The following is a 23741-nucleotide window of genomic DNA, read 5'->3' on the forward strand; positions in this document are numbered from 1 at the left end:
TAATCCAGGGTGGATTTTACCTGCAAATATTTAACGTTTTTGTAACTTTTACCGCAGACAAATCAGACCATCCACAGAAGTCCCACAAGCACTGTCTCAGAATGAAGCGACCTCCTTTTTGAGCTGAACTAGTTTCAGAGACGACGGCCACAGAGCTCACCACATTCTCTGTAAACAGTTCAAAACAACATCAGCCATATCTGCTTCGTCTGATACCCGTCGCTCTCTGTGAAAAAAAAAAAGCAATATCATGAGCGGGCCGAGCTTTAGATGGAAGTCAACAAACGGCTGAGCACCGGAAGAGCGTTTACATGGAATTTTTCAAAAGTCCTACTTTTACATGCCACCATCTGTCTGTCCGCTGGCTTCTCACTGTTTAATCAGAGCAATATGAAGCCAGGAGATTTGATCCCCCTGGAGATCTACATCCTCTGAGGCATCTGGGAAGTAACTGTATGGCTTTCTAGAGCAGCTCTAAAAAAACTGAAGCTGTTTTTTAGGCTCTGTCAGCCTCCGTCTCTCCTTAAAGGGGGTTTCTCTGTGACTTTGAGGCATCCTATCTCAGAAAAACTCTGACCTGGTAACAAACTCACAGCTAAAAGTGCTGCGAGAGTGCCCAGTGTTTTACATCACCCTCCCTCATCTCCGGTTTGTCAGACAGCTTCCTTTCCACCCACCCTTTTCCGTCCGAGCTCTGGTCTATCCCAGCCTTTGAAACTAGTTGCAGGAGTAATCCCTTAATCAGAGTGGCTCGCTGGGATTACCAGAGAGGGCAGCCTCAGTTACTGCCCTGCACCACCACTGGCAATTGTTGAGCCTGCAGTATTTGATTTGCACAGCATTCCTCATCCATGAAACAGTAATGCTAAACGATTTGGACTAATGTGACCCTCTGTCAGTGTAATGACTCCTTGCCTTTGCCTTATAGCCTTTAAAAGTCAGAGTCAACAGAGTTTTATTCATAAAGAAAGTCTTTTCATACTAGATGACTGTGAATAACTATAATAATAATCGTGACTAGGTCAGCTCTAACGGATCTACTTGTGCCACATTTAATATCAGTTCACTGCTTTAATCATTTTGCAGATTGTTCATTTAGATGCTAATGTTCCTCCACCGCACTTTCACCACAGCCATTTTCCTCTAATTTCACTTTTTGGTTATACAGAGATAATTTTCCATTATTATTCAGTATCATTGGACATATTTTCTTTCATATATTCAAATAGAGTAACTAGTGCTGGTGTAACTGTCAGAATGCTAACATGCTAATCAGGTGGTGAAAATGGTCTACAAAACACCAGCATGTTACCATCGTCTCCAGTCACTGTACTGTGTGTCTTTTAGCATTAGCATTTGGCTCAACTGCTGCAAAGTACGGCCTCATGGATCTGTTAGCATAGCTGCAGACGCTTTGTTTATTCTCTAGCTAGCTACCAGTGTAGTGTGTGGCTGCTATAGCAAAGCAAAAATCATGATTGAGTAGAGAACAGTTCCACCAAGCCCTTGACTTCCTGCAGATTTTTACCACAACAAAAACAACTTTTAGTGAGTTGAGCAAAGAGGCAAGATTCAAGTTAAAGGTCCTTTTTCCAGTTTTATGTAGATGCCATGATAATACTGTTATCATGAGACCACATTCATCGTGTGTGGAAAATCCAAGTCTCATGACAGTGTAACCAGGGACAGATCGGAGGGTTAGATTACCACAGAAGGGAGTGTGCACAGGGGACCATCCCAGCATGCAGCAACAGGATCACAGGCCTGAGATGTACAGTCACAGTGATGAGTGACCTGCTGACCACAGCTGTGGGAGGAAGACAGAGCACCCAGAGGCAAACCATGCAAATACAGAGAGAACATGCAAACACCACACAGACAGAGCCAGGAGCCCTGCTGTTACGTCCTGTAAGCTGTTATGCAGCTTCAGTAAGACACACAGTGTCTCTGTGAGAGAGTCTTAAAGAGACATGCCCGGGCTCGCCTCTGTTCCTCTGAAACAACAAAGCAGGTTCCTGAAGTTTTTATGTTTTTTTCCAAAACAAGTCAGGCCTAAAGAAAAATAAGAAATAATTGCAATGTGAGAGGAGAAAAACTACAGCGTGGCTCCATCGTCATGTGTACAATTCAGTTAAAAGTTATAATTTCATATATTGCAGAAGCTACATGAAAGCACAATAACTGTATTTCAGGTATATATACAGCATAGCGGTGTCCTGTATGCGACAGAGCAGGTAAAATAAATGGACGGATTTATTGATTGGGTTTTCTACACCTGCTGCTAAAAGAGATGCTGTTGCGTTTTGAGTTTCTTCCCATAACATGGAGCATGTGATTTTACTGCTTTGTGCACGGTGACACTAGTTGTTCTTTATTGTTAAGTGACAGGCAGCACGAACTTCAAACAAAAGTGTTTCAAAGTGATTTATTTTTGTGTCTACAGAATGTTTTTTTAAGTTTCCTTCATGAGTTAAAAACCAGATAAAAGTCAGGCGATGGCAGTAACGAAGCATTGCTGTATTTATTTAAGGTTTAAAACTTGGACCCAGGCTCAAGTGTTTGAAAAACTGTTTTTTTTCTGCCTTAGTTGTTACAAATTCTGTGTACAGTAAATACCACATTGAGCGATTTATTAATACTATTCTAAAGCCTTTATATCATTTCATTACAAAGTAAGCCGTGAATAATTGTTACAAGATACAGAGTATTTGTCTATATTGGGTTATAAAATCAGAGTTTTATGTTGTGAACTCCTGCAGTTATATTTTAAAGGTGTGAACCTGCAGGCTGACAGCAGCAGCAGCAGCAGAGCTGTTACTTACAGTCGGGTTTTATAGCGTGGCAGGTTTACGATTTGTAACTCTAACACCAAACTGTAAAGAATGAGTGAGCCTTTCCAACGCTGTCTCACACTGATGCCTCTAAAACAGGCGCCTTAATTAATTTCAGCTCTGGAGAGGCCCCATTTTTGGAAGTGCAGTGACCTTCAAAAGTGTGCAGTGTCCTCCTTTCCTTCTCACAGCATTATGGACACTTTTGCAGAAGCTGTTCCAGTCTGCTGCTGCTGCTGCTGCTGCTCCAGAGTGCTGGGTGTCTTTGTTCACACAAGGTGCCCATAATTCAAATGATGAGTCATATGTCTGTGGCAGATGAACTGAATGCAAAGCAGTTCAGCTCACGCTATAGTGCACAATCCCTCCATGCATGTTCTGACCTTGAAAAATGTATCTGACAGCTGCTGAATGAATGACCTTAAAGCTGCCATGCACACAAAGGGGTTAATTTATCTGAGCCCCGAAAGGAAGGGAGAACACCAGTGTGCTTATTATGTAACTGGAATTAAATATATTCAGTGGTACGTAGACATTCTGCATTTCAGAATAAGATATATGGCTTCAGTTAATAGGAGATGATAAGCTATTGTAATGCGGACACGATCATCATTTTTCTAATAAATTATTACACCGGTTTGTATAACGGTGAGGAGTGAGGAGATATTGTTGTATTCGGCTGGAAATTTGGGCCTCATTACACCAGAGAAAATGTCAGGAGGAGGTCATCAAACACACGAGGACTGATCGTCTGCAGACCGTGAACATTGTCCACAGCTAATTTCACACAAATGGCATGGAGTGATGAAGTCAGCCTTTAGACACTCAAAGGTCACTGCTCTTTTTTAGCCTTGATCAATACGTTCATTTCTTTAAGTCAGCACAGATACATGTTGGTGGAGACTAAAAATGATGAAAAATACAATAATAAATGTGGATAAACTTATTTATAACTGGATTAAACCATGGCCCAGTGGGTGGATTAGATAAGAAATGAGGTGTTTTGATTTTAATTATAAGGACAGGTTTGTCAAGTGTTGAGGTTACATTTATTTAGGCAGCTGTTTTGAGCACATTGTGCAAGGAGAGCTTCACAATCATCCGCTTTTTATCCTCTAAGCAATTTAATTCTCTGTTTAAACAGATGGCCAGGATAAGATCAAGTCAGCACGCCGAGGCTTGAAGTGACATTTTATTTTGGCGCTGCACATTCCCCTTTTGACAGCCTTGAAGGAAGCTTTTGTCAGTGCAGAGCCACGCTGTGTCAGAGTGTGATGTACATAAATGAATAAGGAAGTTATGATGTTTGAACCCGAGCCGAGCATACAGCAGAGAGGTTAGAGAGAGACGCTTGGTGCAGGGCAGCGCTAATATTCTGTTCTCAGTTCTGTATCCTGCTCACACGTATCTTTTCATGAAGTAAAAAAATAGTCCTGAACAAAGCAGCATTAAGTTTTTGACTGTGTTCATTTTTGGTTGAAGGTGAAAGTGTTTTGGTTTTCAAAGCAGCTGACAGCATGTAATTATGTTAAAGGGGCAGCTAGAAGTGAGGAGCCGACACACAGCTTCTTTCAGCTCATATAGTTGGGAGGGAAGTTTCTCAGCCTGTTTCTCACTAAGAAAAAAAACAATAAAACAACTGAACATCTGGCCAGCAGTGTAAAAGGTACAATAGACATTTACTTCAGCATTAAATGGCTATGTTGTAGTTTGGAGCAACGCAAATTTACCAATTTTCAATACTTTTCTGGTGTACCTCTGTAACTTCAGCAGGTCTTTGGCCAAAATTTTAATTCAATCACTGAGTGTTAATGGAAGAAAATAATATTTCAAATGTGGATAATATTTAAAACGTTATCTGCATTTAGAAAATATGTACATACACAGGCTTAGAGAACCAAGGACATACCTGCAAAATTACAGGTAACTAAAATATCTGCAATGGTAAGGGGTATAAACGACAATCAAATGACTCTGGAGTAGCCACACACATTTATCAGCTCTAGCTCTGATTTACATGCTCATTCTTTAGTCTTTTCTCGTGCAGTATGACACATTTGTTGTCTCTGTGTGAGCGACACATTACCATCTGTCTCAGCTATTAACCATGACAGACTAGGACACCAGGAAAGGAAAAAGAAAAGAGGTAAGGTTTGCCTTAAATTTTAAAATTAATCTTTAAATGTTAACTACTGATGACGTCTACTGATGAGAAAGCCGCATCATTGATATACTGCATATGATATACCGTAACCATAGCAACAACTGTTTGTTTATTCGGGGTGCTCATAATTAAATATTCTAAGGTATAGTTATAATATAAATGTCAGAAACTGCTCAACTGCTTGATTGCTCACTTTGCTCAGAAGATGTTTATGAGAAGCTGCTCCAGTCACAGGAAGTGATGGTTCAGGTCAGCGTATGATGTGGTTCCCCCTATAGGCTCTCACTAGTGCACCAATCATCCAGCTGGTAGATTGCATAATCCTGCCTTAAGGCTGCAGAGCAGCGCTGGGCCCGCTCAGAAGCCTCACAGGGAATTACATGTAAGTTCCCCAGTCCTTCTGTGGAGGCTGAGCAGAGGCTGCAGGCTGAATTGGAAACTGACTACACCAGAACACAAACACAACCAGTTCAAATACATGACACATGCAAAGCTGCACAGCTCAGTTCTCAGGCAGTGTGTCACCTTTGAGTCTCCACTTACTGTTATGTCTTGTTGAAATAGTAGACCAGCTGCCTACACAGCAGCCCCTCGTGTACTGTAGGCTGCTATAGGAGGTTTTTTTTTATTTATTTTATGACAGATTAGACACGCATCTCTGCAACTAACAATGTGCACTTTGTCAAAAGTGGAACACGGCATTGCAAATGCACAGCAGCACTCTGTGACGTCCGCAGTCACAGTGACTCCATCATTTCCACACTGTGTGAAGTGCAGTGTTACATCAGCAGAGCTCTGAAAACCAAATCCAGCGGTGTGCTCAGGTTAGGAGGTAGCGCTGCTCGGAGGGCAAAACAACACACACGCTTTCTGTTGACATCTGCTAGTCGTGAGCTGTCGGCAAATCACGCCTCACAGGTTCACTAGAGAGATGGACGGATGGCTGAAGCACTTCCACAGACACAGTGTTCATATAAACACAGTGTTCGTATTAAAGCGCCAGTCTCATGATAACCTGTGTTTTTCTTATTGTTGATAAATACTGATGCCCCTATCTGTGTAGATAAAGCCTGACCGCTCTGCGCCACAGAGCTCCTGTTCATCCACACGCAAACACTCTGAGACAATACTTCAAGAACAGACACTACTTCTTCTACTACTACTAGTAATAATAACAACAATATTGGGAGCAGATGGTGTCATTAACCAGAGGTATTTGTCATTGTTTAGGCATGAAAAATACTTGGTTATGTCGTTTCAAAACACATTAAAGTACTGCCATATATATCAATCCACAAATGTCTTGGTTACCATGGTGACAGGTGCCATCACCAACTGACTGATGTTGCAGGCACCTGGCCTTGATTACTAGGTTGTTGTCCTGGTGACTACAGGGCTGATTCCAAAGAACATCAGTGAGCAACACAGCTGCACAAACAGACGTGCATGCAAACTCCACTAGAGCTACACTATCATTGCTAGTGACAACACTGAGTGCTTGTACAACCACACAGGGAGGAGGTTAAACTGGGTGGGCCAACAAAGTGATGACCCTTGTTTTGTGACCGCAATTTTCTATATGATATTTCTTTGGATCTTACCAACCAACACTGATCTGTGTGGAAACATCACTTCACATCACACATCAGTCAGTCCAGAAAATATATGAAGTATGTGTGACATGCACACAGTCACATAACTGGATGTATGGTAAATCTGGCCTCTGCTTAGCAGTTAAATATTCACTATGGCACCAAATGTCCTTAACTGATGGTTACAATAATACATTTTATTCTCTTTAAAGGCATTCAGTCAGTGAAGGAGTCATTAAAAAGTCTTTAAAGAGGGACTAAAGGGACAAAAATAAAAATGTATCACTCATTTTGGTTAAATCAATATTATTGTATAATGATGCCATGCTAAAGTGGGTTTAGTATTGAGAACCAATTTGCATAGCAGTTGGTGTATAAAAAAATATCTGAAGAAAAATATGAGATTTTTTTTTTAATTAAAAAAACCCTCAAAGAACATGAATGTAAAATTAAAACATACAAGGTTTCACCTTTGGTTGAGTGGAAAAACATGTACTAAAGGCTCATGTTTTTGATTTCTAGTCGTTCAGATGAGACATCAGTGGATTCCTGCTATTCACTATCACATGCCAGAAAGCCCAGTAACAGACTAAAGCGCCACATGGTGTGTGTGTGTGTGTGGACTGAAGAGACAAATTAATTCATCAAAGTCATTTCAAAGCCATCTTAAGGGAGACGCCGCAGTAAAATGCCAAAGTTAAAGGCTTCCTGGCACACTTTGTGTTATGTAATCCTGTTACGGCCTCTCGAGAATACAGTGTTCACATAAGCGTATTTGTTAGGAGCACACTAATTCAACATTTCTGTTGGAATTGTGGATAAAAAAAAAAAAAAAAAAACCCAAAGCGAGGCTGGTAATAGCCGGAGGATTTTCTCTCTGTTGCTAGAAAAGAGTCCACCGTCTTCCAGGATTAAATATGAGGGATGCCTGCTACAAAAGGGACCGGTGCCCAAATCATCAGAGCATATCGATGGAGCTGAGTGAGTTCCTGTGGATCTCCACTCTCACCTCCACTTGGCACTGAAAAGCTTCAATATTTAGAATAATGATGTGGGAGCTTGTTCTGTGGGTTTGGCAGCAGGACGACTGACACCATTGACTGTCAGTCACTTGCTTCTGTGTTGCCATGGAAACAACCTTGTTGCTCTACTCCGGGGCTAATTCTGTGGAAAAAGAAAAAGCTTGTAGAAAGCAATGGTAGAAAAAAAAAAAAAAAACATGGCTGCATGCATGAGTCATCTGCTAACACATACACCCAGAGCTCTCTCCAGTTTTATCACTGCGAGCAGCCTGTCAGAGCTCCCTGCATGATTGTAGCTAAACACAGCCACAGCAGAGACCACACAGGAGAACAAAAGCACCAGAGCAGGGCGGTAATCACCTCTGACTCAAACATACCGCCAATATACAGCTGCAAATAGCCACTCATTTTAACTGAGGACCAGCAGTGATCATAGAAAGCTAAAGCAAATCTACACACTATTGTCTGATATATATTCCACCACTGTGATGATTTTTCTCTTATTACGACATCAACAATATTCATATATTTTGAAATATAAGAATATTAGAAAACACAATGTAGTACATGAGTGTAAGTATTTCTGAACAGACTTGAATACCAGTATATTAAACAGTTGAAGGTTTATTATAGGCCTGTGCTGTGTGATCAGAGGTGTTACACCGAGTGTAAAAACACAACATTCAGATGAGTATCAGACGCTTTGCAGCACGCTTTTAGTTTCTGAAAGTTTTACTACAGAGGAGTTCATATGAACAAACCTTTGCTGTAATTCTTTACAGTAAATTTAATGTTAGAGAAAACAGGGATAAGAAATTTAATGGGATTTGTATTTTTTTAAAGTTTAAGGCTGTTTTTATTTGCTCATGCTGCTTTGACTAACCAGTGTAGCTATGTGTAACTCAGCAGCTATTCATACTTATATATAGGAAGTAAGGCTTTTATTTTTGTGCGTACTTTTCTCATTTTTCCCCAAAATACGTCAGAATAAGTGAAGTGTTCAATTATTCACACTGAACCATGTTTTACGTTCAAATATACAGACAGAAGAAAACCTGACGACGCACACTGAGACACTGCAGAGCAGCATTTACACAGAAACTGCTGAATGTACAGTAAATGTATGTTCCTGAAGTAGAACCAGTGAAACCAGTGCTGACAGTGTGATGTGAGGTGAATCGTGTCCCTGCAGTGTGTGATGGTGTGAACTGAGATTAAGCTCTCCCTTTAATCCTCCTCCGCTCCACATGACCTCACTGTGATGCACAAGTCACGGGGCGATGTCATTGGTGCGTTGCGTCTTCTCCTGTGTGACCTGCAGCCAATCAGAGCTTCTCAGCTCAGCATCCACCCCCACTGGGCAACCAGTGGTGGAGCGAGGGAGGATAGAGAAGACAGAGAGGGAGAGAGAGAGGGGAGAATGTAGTGGGTTTCTATGAATGGAAACATGGAGAAGAGGATGCTGGTGATGAACAAACCCAAATATCGACAGTTAGAGTGTCTCCGCCCCTCTCTTCCTGATCTCCATCTTGTTTTTTTTTCTTCTGTCCCTCTTTAAAATTACACATCTGTTCATTTTACTGCAGGTGTGGTGATGTCATTGTATACGTCTTAGCCTCTGCATTTTTGTGACAGATGTAGTTGTAATTATTGTGTAATAATATATAAATATAATATAATATTGTGTACAATTGGCTTCATGTAAATCAATCAATCAATCAATAGTACATATTTTCAGGTATTTTGGTATAAGCCAAATATTGGGTAATGATAAATATCATGTATCAGATCTTAACACACCTTTATGATGTTAAAATGTTAAAAAGACAGCTTTACTAATTTTCCCAGTGGAATTATGATATTGTATTTGTATTGATCCCATCTATCAATATCTTACAGATTTTCTTATTGTTCTGATTTTTTATGATAAAATGTTGCCTTATGTTGACAAGAAAATGTACAGTTGTGGGTTTTACTATTATATTTGTGTTTGTATTAAGAGTTAAAGGCTAAATGAGGCCATTTAAATCAATGATTTTCATCATACAACAAGAGGAATTAGAGTCAGTCCACAACCTGTACACAGACTGTCGTGTCAGACTGGACCTCTGGACTAATGTCTAGAAACTGTTCATGCTCAGACACTACATGAAGTGTGTCTCAGCAGCATAGTTACATTCTGTGATCTGCGCTTTAGGAACAAAGAATGAGACATTTCTCTGAAACAGAGGCCACATTTTCAAGGAGAGGTTTACCCAGGAGGTTACTATGGTTACTGCTTTATGGGGGCATGCTTTAACTCTGTGCCTCATGTATCTAGCCCTTGACCCAGTTTGGTAACAAAATCAGGGACCAGATAAAAAAAAAAAAAAGTTTCTGTGGGAGGAGATGAATTATAAGACTGGATGCACAATGCATCCTAAATATAAAACCAAAGTCAAGAGAGGGCAAACAATTCACACTAAACAAGGATGTACTTGGCCCAGGTCTGTTTTTGACCACATTTCCATCTACAAATGCACTAAAATGAGTCACGAGTGCAGCAGCTTTTTAACAAATGATAACAAATTAAGTTCAGTATTATCTAAAACATAATAAGTATGCTCAAAGTATGTAAGTATGCAAAACTAACACGAAAAAGAAACTTCCAGACCCCAGACTGCATGGAAGGAAGATATTTGGACTCATATATTTAATACATCTTTTGTCCGAGTTTGCCTTCTTTGAGTATTTATTGATGAAGCCTACGGCTCACAGAGCAGCAGGAGCCTCAGTATTTTATTATTTTGACTGTGGAAGTTTTGAGTGTTTGCACACTTTGTCTTTATCCAGATGTTTGAACATGCAGTCTTAAAGACAGGAAAAGTGGATGGGTGTCTGTTATTGTAAAGTCTACCATCATGCCAACTGAGACTGCGTCTGCAGACTAGTCACGTCACCATGGCTGTGTAATTTCAAAGGCTTCTTCAAAAGCGGCTCATACCATCCCCCAGGAAATACCAGCAGATGTCAACTACATTCTGGTGTTGATGTTATGAAAATTAATTATGGTGTGGATTAGTCTTCAGAGGCATTTTGGTTAAGGCTGCACAAAGATTGCTGTTACATCAAATGCAAACTACACACATATATATATATATATATATATATAGTGCGCTGTCATCTGAACGCCAGCTATGAAACCACGTCACACTTCTTGATACGTCCTGGTTCATGTCAGGACGGAAATGAGTAATCGCCTTTTTAATTATTTCTATGAGACGGTCGTCAATTAAGTTATTTGTAGTTTCTGTGGTTGCCATGGAGAGACAAGTGCTTCCTGTTGTGTTTTAAACTTCACATTTAGACTAGTTTCAGCACTGTGATGTATTCAGAGAGAGGGGGGGAGAGAAAGGAAGGGCAGGAAAGTTTCAGTACATTTATACCTGCTAAGACTTTTATTTTGAAGGACAATGATAAAACAAATATTCCTTTTTTAGGCATTTACGTTGAAATATTTTCTAAAAGTAGATTGATTTTGTTTTTAAAATATTGCACTTCTTTTTTTATTCATTAATTTTCTCTCTAAGAAATATAAAGACAAAGACAGAAACTGTAATTACAGTGTGACCTTCTGTCTGAAGGCTCTGTTGTTTTAAAGAAAACTTAAAGTATCTTGTTATTAGAGCAGCCAAATGAGAGCTCCTTTAGTTTTTATGGGGGCTTACTTTCTATTCGAATATTTTGATGCTGCGTCTTCTCTCATATTCCCTAAGCCTTCCGGTCATACATGACAATGAACTCATTTCGCTCTCTCTGGGGTCTGCATTCATTAAAGATGCTGAGGCTAGCTTTAGTTTGCACTGATTAAACGCATCGTTTAACATATGAGTCACAGAGGCCCTTTCACACCAAAACGCAGAATATTAAACTGCAGAATTTGTCCCTGTGTTGTGCTCAGACAACACCGGCTCACTTATTAGAGGCAAATTAAATGCAGTGCAGTGACTACTATCATTCTGAGGATTCAGCTGCTACATGTTAAATGAATATATGATCCCCTTATCAGCTGTATGTGTAACACACATAGCATAGCATGGACTATTTAAAAAACATTGAGGGTTTGAACGAGCTGCTCTAATTACTACATTAAATAAAAAATATTCTGTCAGGTGATAACAGATATTTTCTTCGTTCAAAGCAGTCTCTCACAGATGCTTTTAATGTATTTATGTGTACAATAGCCATTTATCTGTGCACTGCCAGCCTACTGCTCTATGTGGACTTTTAAAACAAGAGGAGCAGCTTCAGCTTTATACTCTTTATTTAGGAAGCTACTAAACAAACATCAGCTCATTTCAGGTTTATATTTTAACTTAATTTGAATGTGATGGAGAGCATCCAGACATTGGGTTACCATGGTTACCTGCATCTGGAGGTGGCCTAGTTATCTTAGTGACTCATGTACTGCAAAGCTTTCAGTCCTTCAAACGACCCCCCTCTCAGTCCTCCTCTTCCTCTCTAGCTGTTGTTAACCTTAAGAAAAAGCGGCACACCTCCAGCGGTACATAGACATCTGGCCAGATGTTGGGATGTGAAGAGAGCTGCGTGTTAAATCATGTGTTTTTGGCAGTGAAGTTGACATTTTTACATGGAGATCTGTGGCTCTTCCGCGAATAAAAACTTTGGGCATCGCCTTATGTGGAGCTATGTTTAAGTTCATATTAAGATTTAGTACAACCATAGATACATCCTTGAAGGGAGCACTGTAATAACTTTGTTTTATAACTTACATAGTTTGACAGACATTTTGTATTTAGCACAGATCAGCTATGCTAGCATGCTATGATGCTAAACTGACACTGAGGTGTCCTGTTTATTGTTGCTTGTCATGAATGACCTAATGTTAGCAGTTAGCATACTAAAAGCTAGGATAAAAATGCTAATGTTGCACCTGCTGAACAGTAGGATGTTAGCAATGTTGTTGGCAGCATTTCACTTAAGGCACCACAATGACAACTGCATGCCTCATTACTGTGTTGACATGGGATGAACAAAATTCCACCAATAATATGAGCCAAACTTGTATATACTCCTCTAAAAACAGCAAATCCATCAACATGCTGTTTGTTCCATCCGACATGTTGATACTCTTGACTCTTGATAACATTTTCTGTTAAATCTAGATCCTCTACTGTCAGCCAACTAAACTGGATGAATGATAGACGACAGCGCTGACCTCCACAGAGGATTACCGTAAGATGATTTTTCTTTCTGACCCATTCATAACTGTGTCGTCTTTCCTCGTCACAGCAACTGCCCGTGCTCCCTGGCCGCCGCCCTCGCCAGAGCCACAGCAGACAACATCCTGCAGGCTGACCTCTCCATCCACCACCTTATTAAGAATGTGGAAGATGGAGCTGACCCATTACCACGTGAGTCCCCAGGGGAGCCCACGAGACTGCTCTCTCTCTCTCTCGCACAAATTAGGTCTCTCTCTCTCACTTCATCCCACACACATACACAGCCATATAACCACCAGGGCTTTGTCCCAGTTCTCCCCCGCAAAGCTGCATTAAGTGGTGTTTGACCGCTAGAGGGCAGAAAGTACCGGTGACTCCAAAACAGCTGTAAGCTATACTACATTCACCATGTAGTGAAAATCACATTAAAACGTGCTTAGTTGTAGCATCTATCAAATAAAACATACTGGTACACAAAGACCACAAAAGGAGTATTAATCCACCTCAGATAGTAGTCAAATAGTCCCTAAAATACTACACCTTTTAAATTAAAACTGATCTCCAGGTGGGACCAATGCCCTTTAAATCCAAAGACTTGCCCCTCTGACACTTCACATTTGGTTATCCTCCTTTAATCAGGCATAAAAAAAACATATGGTGAATAGCGCATGATGTTCTGGAGACGAGCTGTGCCACATGTTGTGATTTTGAAAGACCTGCGCTGAAGCTTAAACTGATCCGCATCTCTGTGTGTGTGCTCACTTGAAGTTCTTGCGTTGCATAACAGCCAATCGCATCCTGTTTGATGCTGCTTCACTGCACAGCGCTGTTTGTTTCTTTTTTTTCCTACAGCTATCTGCAAGGTGTAATAAAGAGTCCTTGATGTCAGATGCAGAGCTGTAACATCTCCATTTGGAGCAAGACGAGGGGGGGGCAGGGGTTAGGCAGTTCACAAAGTGCAGTTTATTACCGGGCCGTGGTTTGATGTGTTCGTACTTATAAGGAGGTAGAGGGAGGAAAATGGGACGCACAGTACATCGGCATGGTCTATCTCTCTCTCCGTCTCCTGTCTCGCTGATTCCATATTTATAGAGCGGAGTGACAGTGAGAAGACAAAGCAAAGGCAGAATAGATGATTACACCTGCAGCTAGCATTAGTAGGTCAAGCTCTCACAGTCTAATGGTTATTACAGAGAGCGCTGATGCCACTTACGGGCTCGCCTCTGCTCCACTATCTGATTCTAACGACTGTCTCCATCTGACTTTCTGAAAAAGTAAAACAGGCCTCTGGTGTTCTATAAGGGCACAATGTCCCCCGAGGATAAGAAGTTTCTAAGTTCTGACTTTTCACAAAGCAGAAAATTAATTAATTTCAATCAACCCATCAAATATAAGCCAGTGAAAAGCTATTTAAAACAACATAATTACTGATCATAGAGAATCCAATGTACAAAGTAAATTAAGGTTTTTTTATATGTAAAGTAGCAAATGGACTGTCTCATTTTGTCTGTGTGTGTTTGTGTGTTAGAGATGGAGGCGGTGAAGCTGGCCCGGGCGGTGTTTAACCGGCTTTTCGAGGTGTGCTACCTCTGGATGAAGGAGCTGCCGTTCCGTCGGCGCCCACAGCCATACTATGAAACATCCATCCATGCCATCAAGAACATGAGGCGCAAGATGGAGGACAAGCACATCATCATCCCCGACTTCAACACACTCTTTAATATTCAGGTTGATACAACAACAACTATTTCACAAGTTAGCCACACAGAGCAGCGTGCAGACTAATCAAAGCAGGAGAATATAGCTAGGATATGTTTGAAGTAAACCTCTTCAAAACCTCATTTCTCTCTGGAGTGTCAGCTGGAGGTTCTCCTACAGGATAACAAATGATCAGTGTTTTCTATGTTTGTCTGTCCCTCAGGATTTGGAGGAACAGGCTTTCTTTGCTGTGTTTGATGGCCATGGCGGTGTGGATGCTGCCAATTATGCTGCCAACCACCTCCACGTCAACTTAGTTCGGCAGGAATCCTTCCACCAGGACCCTGGCGAGGCGCTCCGCAGAGCCTTCAAACTTACAGACGAACGCTTTGTGAGGAAGGCCTCACGAGAGGTAACGTGTCCTCCAACAACAACAAAACCAGAGACTTGCAGAGTGGATGTTACAGAGTGCTGAGTGCACAGATGAGGGATAACAATCCATCTGTGGTATAAGACTGTGTTGACACTGCTCCTATTAGAACTTTCTGCTACTGGTGCAATCGTTACTACAACATGGCAGCCATTGTGTGCTGTGAATACTGAGTACTGTAATGTGTGTTTGTGTGTGTTTATGTCAGAACCTGCGCTGTGGCACAACAGGTGTGGTGACGTTCCTGCGGGGCCGGACGTTGCATGTTGCGTGGCTGGGAGACTCTCAGGTCATTCTGGTCAGGAGAGGGCAGGTGGTGGAGCTGATGAAGCCACATAAACCAGACAGAGAGGTGAGACACACACACACACACACACACACACTTCCTCACACACCCTCAGACACTTATCTGTCACTTGGCAATATGTTTAGAAAAGCCTGGAGGCAGACATGACTAGCTGTTTCCTGCTGTTTCTATCATTTGTGTTCAGCTAAATAGCCTAATGTGAGCCTTTTATCTGGTTGGTACAGTACAATTAATCAGCAGAACTGAGGAAGCCACTCAGAGGGAGTGGTAAAACATCTCTTAGACAAAATAGTCTTAGACATACAGACATTAATGTTGATCTGAATGAAGATATGAATGCCTAGTCCAAGACCCAAAATCAAAAATCTGTCATTTAACCACTTGTTTCTTGATTTCTGCTTCAAATATTCTATCTTAAGTCCAAAAACAGAACCATCTACTCAGAACAAGCTCTAGCATTTCTTATTTTGAGTGAGCTATACCTTTAAGTACAGGTAGAACATTGTGAGTCATTTGCAGCGTGAGACTGTGACCATCGTTACCTTGTGTGTCTGCAGGATGAGAAACAGAGGATCGAGGCTCTTGGAGGCTGTGTGATCTGGTTTGGCACGTGGAGGGTCAACGGCAGCCTGTCTGTATCCAGAGCAATAGGTACAGTATTGATTGGTTCAGTCAGACAGTCAGTAAAAGTGTGCTGGATTGTGCTGTGCTCCATCCTAGAAGTGACACGAGGCCCCCTGGCTTCTCCTGCTGCCAGACTAAAGACACTGAGTTCTGCTGCCAGGGCTCTGAGGCTTTAAAACACACCAGAGACCTGCTGAGTCACCCTTATTTAAATAACTCCTTAAAACACATTTTATCATTTTACCACTGCGACATTAGTCATCAGCTGAGTCAGCCGCACGTTGGCCAACATGCTTTTAAATTCACCGAGAAAGTGAAGTACAGATTTTCTGCTGACTTGGACAGGTCGCACACCTCTGTTCTAACCTGTAACCTGTGTTGACAGGCGACTCTGAACACAAACCCTACATCTGCGGTGACGCAGACCATAGTATCTTCCCATTGGATGGCTCAGAAGACTACCTGATTCTGGCCTGTGATGGATTCTGGGACACAGTGAGTCCAGATGAAGCAGTGCGGGTGGTCAGTGACCACCTCCAGGAGAACACTGGAGACACCACCATGGTAGCCCACAAGCTGGTGGCCTCGGCACGTGATGCAGGCTCTAGTGATAATATCACAGTCATAGTGGTCTTCTTGCGGGACCCACGCTCTCCACTGCCCACTAGCACCGAGGAGGAGGAGGAGGGTGTGGTGGAGCGAGAGGTGGAGGAGGAGGAGGTACCGGAGGTGGAACAGGAGGAACAGGAAGAGGAAGAGGAGGAGGAAGATGAAGCAGGCAGGGTAGAGCGTGATGGTGGCGAGGGGGGGAGCACTGTGGACATAGGGGGGAAAAGCCGTGGAGGCTGGCCACTGCAGCAGTGCTCAGCTCCCGCTGACCTCGGCTACGAAGACCGAACGGACTCGCTCACGGACAGAACTAGCCTCAGCCTACTGGGGCCATCATTGGAAGGCCGCATCTTCCTGACCCGGGGCTCAAGCCCCTGCTTCAACTTTAGCCCCGACCTCTTCAGGGCTTCCAACATCTATAGAGAAGAACGTGCACTGAGGCGCAGGTCCCGTACCCCCTTTCAGGGCACCGGCATCTCTAGCTTCACGGACCCACTGTGGCCTCAGACGGCCATGCTGTTAGGCCAGGCGGTGAGGCAAAGCCGCAGGCCTGCTTGTGGTAGTCGCAGGTGGGGCCGAAGGTGGCCAAGCAGATCCAGGGCGCTGCTAGGCCTCTTACCATCCGGCCACTTGCCGTACATGCAGCGCTACTCCCCCCAAAGGCCTGGAATGGCAGTGCCTCACCTGCCCCACGATGCCGGCATCTGAAGAGGTGACCAGAACCAAATCATCTCCTTCATCTCTCTCCTGTCCCGCCCCCCACTCCTCAGCCCACCTACCCCACGCACCTTTGCCTTCAACAACATGTCTTTTTTTGATAGTTGGTAGTTGTGGCTCCTGCAGTCGTTATGTGATTATTGAATCTCTGTTGGAGGAGTGGTGCTCTCTGTCCTAAGCTGAGATGTTTCTAATGTAAGCTGGCCCACTAAACACACGCTCTGCTCCTTAATGCTGTAGGTAAAAGCGCAAAACTGCTTCCTCTCCATCGTGGCCATTGATCATTCAAAAGGAAGACAGTGCTGGAAAATGCAGGGTGATAAGGGGCGATCAGATTGAATGCGACATGAAAAGTATAAGCCGAACATTTGCATACAAAAGACTCAATTACATCAGTCTGAACACATTAATTTATGTGCTTGGTCGCTCCACATTTCTCTGTTTTACGAAAGAAAAAAGCATTACAAGACAGGTTTTGTTGCTCTCAGGTAAACAAAGAAAAACTTTGAGAACACACTAAATAGCCATATAAACACCTGACCATCACATGAAGTGAAAGAACAGCTTTCTATCCATACCAGCAGAGAAAAAGACTGTGTAACCACCCCGCTTCTTTCATCCTGTCACCAAGGTATTTAATGCAAAGTGAGGTGACACGTATCAGCTTTTGTCTCGAGACAGCTGCCAAGAATGTCGAGCGACCGAGCATTAAAATTAAGCTCTAATGGCCTGTAGCCTGCCTCAGCGGTCCTTCGGAAGGCAGATGAATAACACTGACAGAGGAGGCCGGGACAATTGTTGCTCGTGGTTCTGGGACTAAAGGCACATGCTGTTCTGCCCCCCCCTCCTATACAGGCGATGACCCAGCCATTATCCAGCCACAGTTTGTCTACAGATAACTGCATTTAGCAGTGGATTATAAAAGATTAGCAGTCACTTACCTGAATAAATGCTTCATGTAGTTCAGTGTTCCAGATGGGGATATGCCCCTGGGATAATGGCTTTTCTTGGGGGGAAGGGAGGGGTATTTAAAACCGTATTGTTTTTTATAGTTGTTGTTGTTGTCAGGCCACATACTGTATCCCCCACCCACCCACCCACCACCACCAAAATGAAGTATTGTCCAGCACTCCTACAGTTAAATTTATGTAATGTTGGGCCAGGATAGGTGATAGCTGTAGAATACGTGCCTTCCAAATGTGTTATTAAGGCCTGCATCCGTCACTAATTCATCACTAAACTCATGTGTTAATGTCACCTTAAAGTCTGGCTTGTGCTGTCAGCCAGGGCATATTATGACTCAGTGTTAGTTTAAAGGACATTTTGGGAATTTGCTCTCATGCTAAAATGGATGCCACTCTCACATCTGGAAATTATGAAGTTACAACCTAATGCAAAATATCTACAGCCTAATAATCCAATCATAGCAGTGCTATTATCATCAGTAAAAAAACAAAAGCACCAAAGAAATTCTATTACTTTCATAACAATGTCAAATGTCTTTGTTTTGAAACCGTTAGCTCGCTCCAATTAGCACAGTGTTGACAGCACTTTATGCTAGCTTAAGATAAGTATTATAGCAGTAAAATAGTGTGTTTCCTTACCTGTGAAAGTTAAAACAGCCAAAGCCAGATAAAAGTGTGACATGTCAACTATTTAAACAGAGCCGGCAGCAGAAAAGACACTACAGATTAGCCTTGGGCGCTAGCTTGGCTAGGGGGAAGAGCTAAAAGTAAAATTAGCATTAGCTTGTGTGTGTTTACAAGAATGTATCACTCAAAGAGAATAATTAGCCGTGATAGCAACGGCATGATAGCTAGCCAACTAGCTAAAATAAAATAGCTACGGAAATGTGTCCAGTTTAAAGAGCTGGCTTTTCAAAACCATCAACAATTTGTAATTAACGACTTCCTGTGCTGTACATGTACAGATTTATGATGTTACAACCTACCACGACCGAGCCAGGTTAGATGCTACCATCGTCTTCATGTCTTTACACCGAACTAGCCTAATTAAAACGTGCTAGCAGGATTAGCAGGATCTGAAAAATGGAGGTGTTAATATGTTTAAAATCTGCCAGTTATTATGTTTCCAGTCTTTATGTTAAGCTACAGTGCTGAGTAGCTGCAGTGCGGACAGATGTGAGAGTGGTATATTTTCCAGAAAACTCCTTTAAACAGCACAACAGGAATCTGCACGTTTTGTGCCTCAGCAGCCTGCAGTAACACGAGTGATCTATGTGTAAATAAAGTTGTGGTGTGTTAGCAGACTCTGTGCAACAATACTGCACAGCAAACATCCGAGTCACCACTGCCACAGTAATCCACCGAGGCCGTCTCCCGTGGTCCCACAGAGCCTTTATAATTGGATCTGCCTCTGATCTGATCCAGATTCTGTAATAGGGTGCCCCCTCTCTGCTGTCTAACATGCTGCATTTCAGTCTTCAAAACCACAGACTCACTCCACTATGACATATCTAACCTCAAACATCCACTCTATAGAGATCCACATTACGCATTATCAACAAATGTAATCATCAAATATTAACTCTGCTGATTTATATGATAATACTACTGCAAAGAACATGTCACAATATATTCATAATAATCCCTTATCAATAACACTGCTTAGGAAGCTCACTTCTATCTGCATGAACTTCCTTTATCTAACCACACTTAATGACCATACATATCATAACGGTAATGTTACACAAATGTATTGTGAAAACTGTTGATTGCATTCATAACCATGGAACTAAACACAGACAAGCAACTGAGAGGTTAAAAGATTCAATCCTTATTGTTGATGTTTTTTTAATGTTAGTGCAAGAAGAGAACATGTGAGGATGAGGATCATTCAGTGTGTTTGAGCACTGCAGACACAAACCGTGTGAGCACATGATGCTCGTCCTCAAAGCTGCCAATCGAGCCAGGTGGGCCTACATGTATACTCACACAGGCACTGTCTGTGTGGTCATCATAGATTGACAAATTCTTAAAATTATGGAGGAAACAGCCTTTAAACATCACCTCTGGCTCAGTTAGCCACACAGGCTAACATTAGCTACAGATCAAGCACACTGTTTACTCCATTGCTCACATGTTTCTCTGTTATCTTGAAACATGGTTCCTTCCCCTTTTTTGGGGGGCTTTTGATGCAGTAAATATCAAATTGTTAGTGATTCTGTAAACTGTGCCTCCACTTCTCCTGCCCCCCCAGCCTTACTGGCTGATAAACCCCGCCCCCCACGCCACAGCATCACCTTCCCTTCCAGTCTATAGTCTCTTGTTAGGATCCTGTGGACTGACTAATGAAGAGCATCAGTGGAGCAGAATGTACCTCGTGTCCCAGAATGTCCTCAGAGACTCAGTGAAGTGGGTCGACATGAGGTGGTGTTATGTATTTATTTATTTTTTCGTTCTTCTCGGGGGGGCATCTAGCTACGAGGAATGTACTGTCGCTATGACATTACAGACTAAAGCTGCTGGATCCCTTCATGGAAGCTTTAGTGTTTGTCTCACAAGCAACACGGTCGTCTCAGATACTTCACTTAGGCGTGGATGTGTATATTATGAGTACTTATTGTGAGTTGAGCGAGTGCTGAAGGAGTGTATATATAATAACAGTAATAATAATAATGATAATAATAACAATGTCTTGTAAATCAGTGGTTTTAATCCATGCTCCACAAGGCCTGTCAGCTAGGCCAGACATTAAAACAGTCAGGCTGTCTTCATCTCCCACCACCACCAGGCTGAGGTTGGGGAGGTTTCACTGGAGACTCATCATGTCCTGTTGTGGCCTATAGCTGCTGTTTTTCACCCCCCGCTTATTTCACCCTGACATGAAAAGCAATCTGAGGGAAACGTCCATCAATATGTAACCTATCCACCTAAAACTCTGAAATTGCCAATCTGCAATTAAACAGCTTTGATTTTTTACATTGTTGTCATTGTCAGCCTTAAAAAACAAAAACAAAAAAAAACACACCTTGCCAATCAAATTGTATGAATAGGTAGCTTTTCATTACAGCTCTGCAGGTTTTAGGTGATTAGCACGGCGCAGAATAGAGACGAGGAACGCACGAGTTTTGGCCTCACTTGAGAGCCAATCACAGAGAAGCAGAGCCACGAGCGGGAGACTGGATCTTCTTATAATGACAAAGTTTTCTCTTCAATACTACTTCAAGTATTAATGTGACACTTTGATTAGCAAGGCTGCTAACACAGATGTGTCATTTATCCAGACTCCAGAGGATGATCTGGTTGCTAAATGCTAGATTCATGCAGTGTAACAAGGTCATGGTGAACGCAGACTTTCACCTGAAAAATACGATATCAGCATTGGCTAGTAAGGATTGGTTTCTACAAGTCAAGAGGGGCGGTTAGCCTGCTAGCTGTAAGTTAGCTAATGATCTTATTGTTCTAGCATCGGCCGATTTTCCTAAAATCAGTTCAAATTTCATGCTAACAACACTCAGGTATAGACAGAATAACAAAACGCCGGTATGAGATATAGAAACTCAGAGCAGGGTGCTAACTGCAGTTCACTTTACAGCCACAGGTGTCACTATTTACAAAATAACAGGCTTGAATCTGCAGGTTATACCATCATTTATAAATCAGTAGAGGAAACTACTGTTGATTTGAGGTGCTTTGTCATTATAACGAGATCTTGTCATAGAGTTTTTGGCTGCTGGTGGTGGTTCTGTGGGTTTGTGGGGACCTGCGGGTTTGTGGGGACCTGTGGGTCTGTGGGGACCCGCTTGGCGCAGACTGAAACACTGAAGCACGTTGTACCTGTGGCCACTCCTCAGAGCTGCTGTGCAGTACAGTGGTAGATTTCTGTCCCCCGTGATTCACCTCATGGTTTTTTCTAGCTGTCGTTTCACAGCAGGTTGTGACGTAAAGCTCAGTGCTGCACTGTCCGCACTCTGGAGGTGAGAGAGGCGAACCCCACAACAGTGCTCCCAGTGACGAGCTATCCACAGGCTGCATTCACCGAAACCTCCACTGAGCCCCTGTGATAGTTCTACAGTGTTACTCGTCATACTGAATATCCACTAAAGTCGTCACTGTACGAGCAATAACAGCAGCATCCCCTGTGGTAAATCTTCCACCTGAGCTTTCGTCCCTCGCACACGCCCTGCTTGCACTAAAAACTTGAGCCCACCCCCACACCCCCTCATGATGAAAGCAGGCAGAGGTACGACTGCTTTCCCATCATCACTGTCCAACTATAGGGCCCTCCATCAATCTGCACTGTGTCCATGTGCACAAGAAGCTTGTTCTTTTTCTCTGTAAGCAATAATGACGTTGCATTAAAAGGCTCTCTGTGGGTTTGTCTTCTGCTGAAGGATGCAACAAAATGCAGTTCTGTCAGCCATACATGGAGGAGCATCACATACTGAAGTCACCTTCTCATTCATTTATCCCAGAGAGGAGGTCCTCCAAAACACAAAAGCATCAGATATCACTGAGTGTGTGTGTGTGTGTGTGTGTTGGGGGGTGTTTCTCTAGTTTGGAAAAATGAATGCGAAGCTTTCTTCTTTAAAAATAAAAGGAGGCAGGACTTTTCAGTGGTATGGGAGTGTCTGAGCAGGGTGGACATGTGAACAAGGAGTCTGGGCTCCTGATGTCTAAATAAAGACCTGTTTCAAAGAGGGGGGAGGGGGGTGAGATCCCAGAGGGCCGAGAGAGGGGCCCGCTACCTCTCATCCTCTAGGCTTGAAGACAAACCCCCTGATTGGCTCTTCTTCAACATGCAGGTTAGGTAAAGAAAAAGAAAAAAAAACAGTAAAACATGTCGAGTACCTGTATTATCTGTGTTCCTGTAGTATATAAATATGTGTAATGTAACTGGTGACTAATTATGTATATAAAGATTAGACCAAGTCTCTGCCTCTGTTTTTTTTCCCTCCTGCTGCTTTTACATCACACACTATCCTATAGTTCCAGCTCGCTCCTGACAAACACAGAATTTATTAAGCTAACTGAAGCTCATAAAAAAAAAACCTGCAGTCTGAATCATCACATACTGACTTCCTGGAGAGGTAGATGACAATAACTGAAGCTTTCTTCACTACATATCTGAGGAAAAATACAAGCACAATCCTACAGGTGTTATCAGGTGAATCTCTGAGCTATGGCGATCAGCCCAAGTAACATTTCTGAAATTGTCCAATAACCGGAAGGTTGGTGGTTCGATCCCAGCTCCTCCCTAAGTCATTGTTGTGTGTCCTTGAGGCAAGGCACTTTACCTGTCACACTGCCTCCAGTGCACTCACTGGTGTGGCGCTCCTTGCTGGTCATTGTATGACACTGCTTGGCAGCATCCTTAAGCAATTTCCCTCTGGGATTATTAAAGTATTTAAAATAAAAATATCAGCTGAACATGAGCTTTGATGGAAAGATGGAACATTGTGACTTGAAAGACAGACATAAACAGATATTATTTTGAGATAATTAAATATAAGAATAGTAATAGGGATATAATTATCTAATTATCCAGTAGGATATAATAATA

At 42.4% G+C, this 23741-nt stretch overlaps 1 protein-coding gene across 3 annotated transcripts in view; it reads left to right on the forward strand.

Moving 5' to 3' along the window:
• ppm1e (protein phosphatase, Mg2+/Mn2+ dependent, 1E) overlaps window positions 1-23055 on the forward strand; it is a 32402-nt gene extending 9347 nt beyond the window's left edge. For all 3 annotated transcript variants that reach the window (XM_028421552.1, XM_028421550.1, XM_028421553.1), the window contains exons 3-8: window positions 12902-13023; window positions 14360-14559; window positions 14753-14941; window positions 15168-15311; window positions 15824-15917; window positions 16276-23055. In XM_028421552.1, the coding sequence (XP_028277353.1) occupies window positions 12902-13023; window positions 14360-14559; window positions 14753-14941; window positions 15168-15311; window positions 15824-15917; window positions 16276-17207 (1681 nt within the window). In that variant the 3' untranslated portion in view covers window positions 17208-23055. The remainder of the gene's footprint in view (window positions 1-12901; window positions 13024-14359; window positions 14560-14752; window positions 14942-15167; window positions 15312-15823; window positions 15918-16275) is intronic.
• Window positions 23056-23741: the final 686 nt, after the last annotated feature.

The sequence above is a fragment of the Parambassis ranga genome, chromosome 14, assembly GCF_900634625.1.
Source record: "Parambassis ranga chromosome 14, fParRan2.1, whole genome shotgun sequence".
In the NCBI taxonomy this organism is placed as follows: Eukaryota; Metazoa; Chordata; class Actinopteri; family Ambassidae; genus Parambassis; species Parambassis ranga.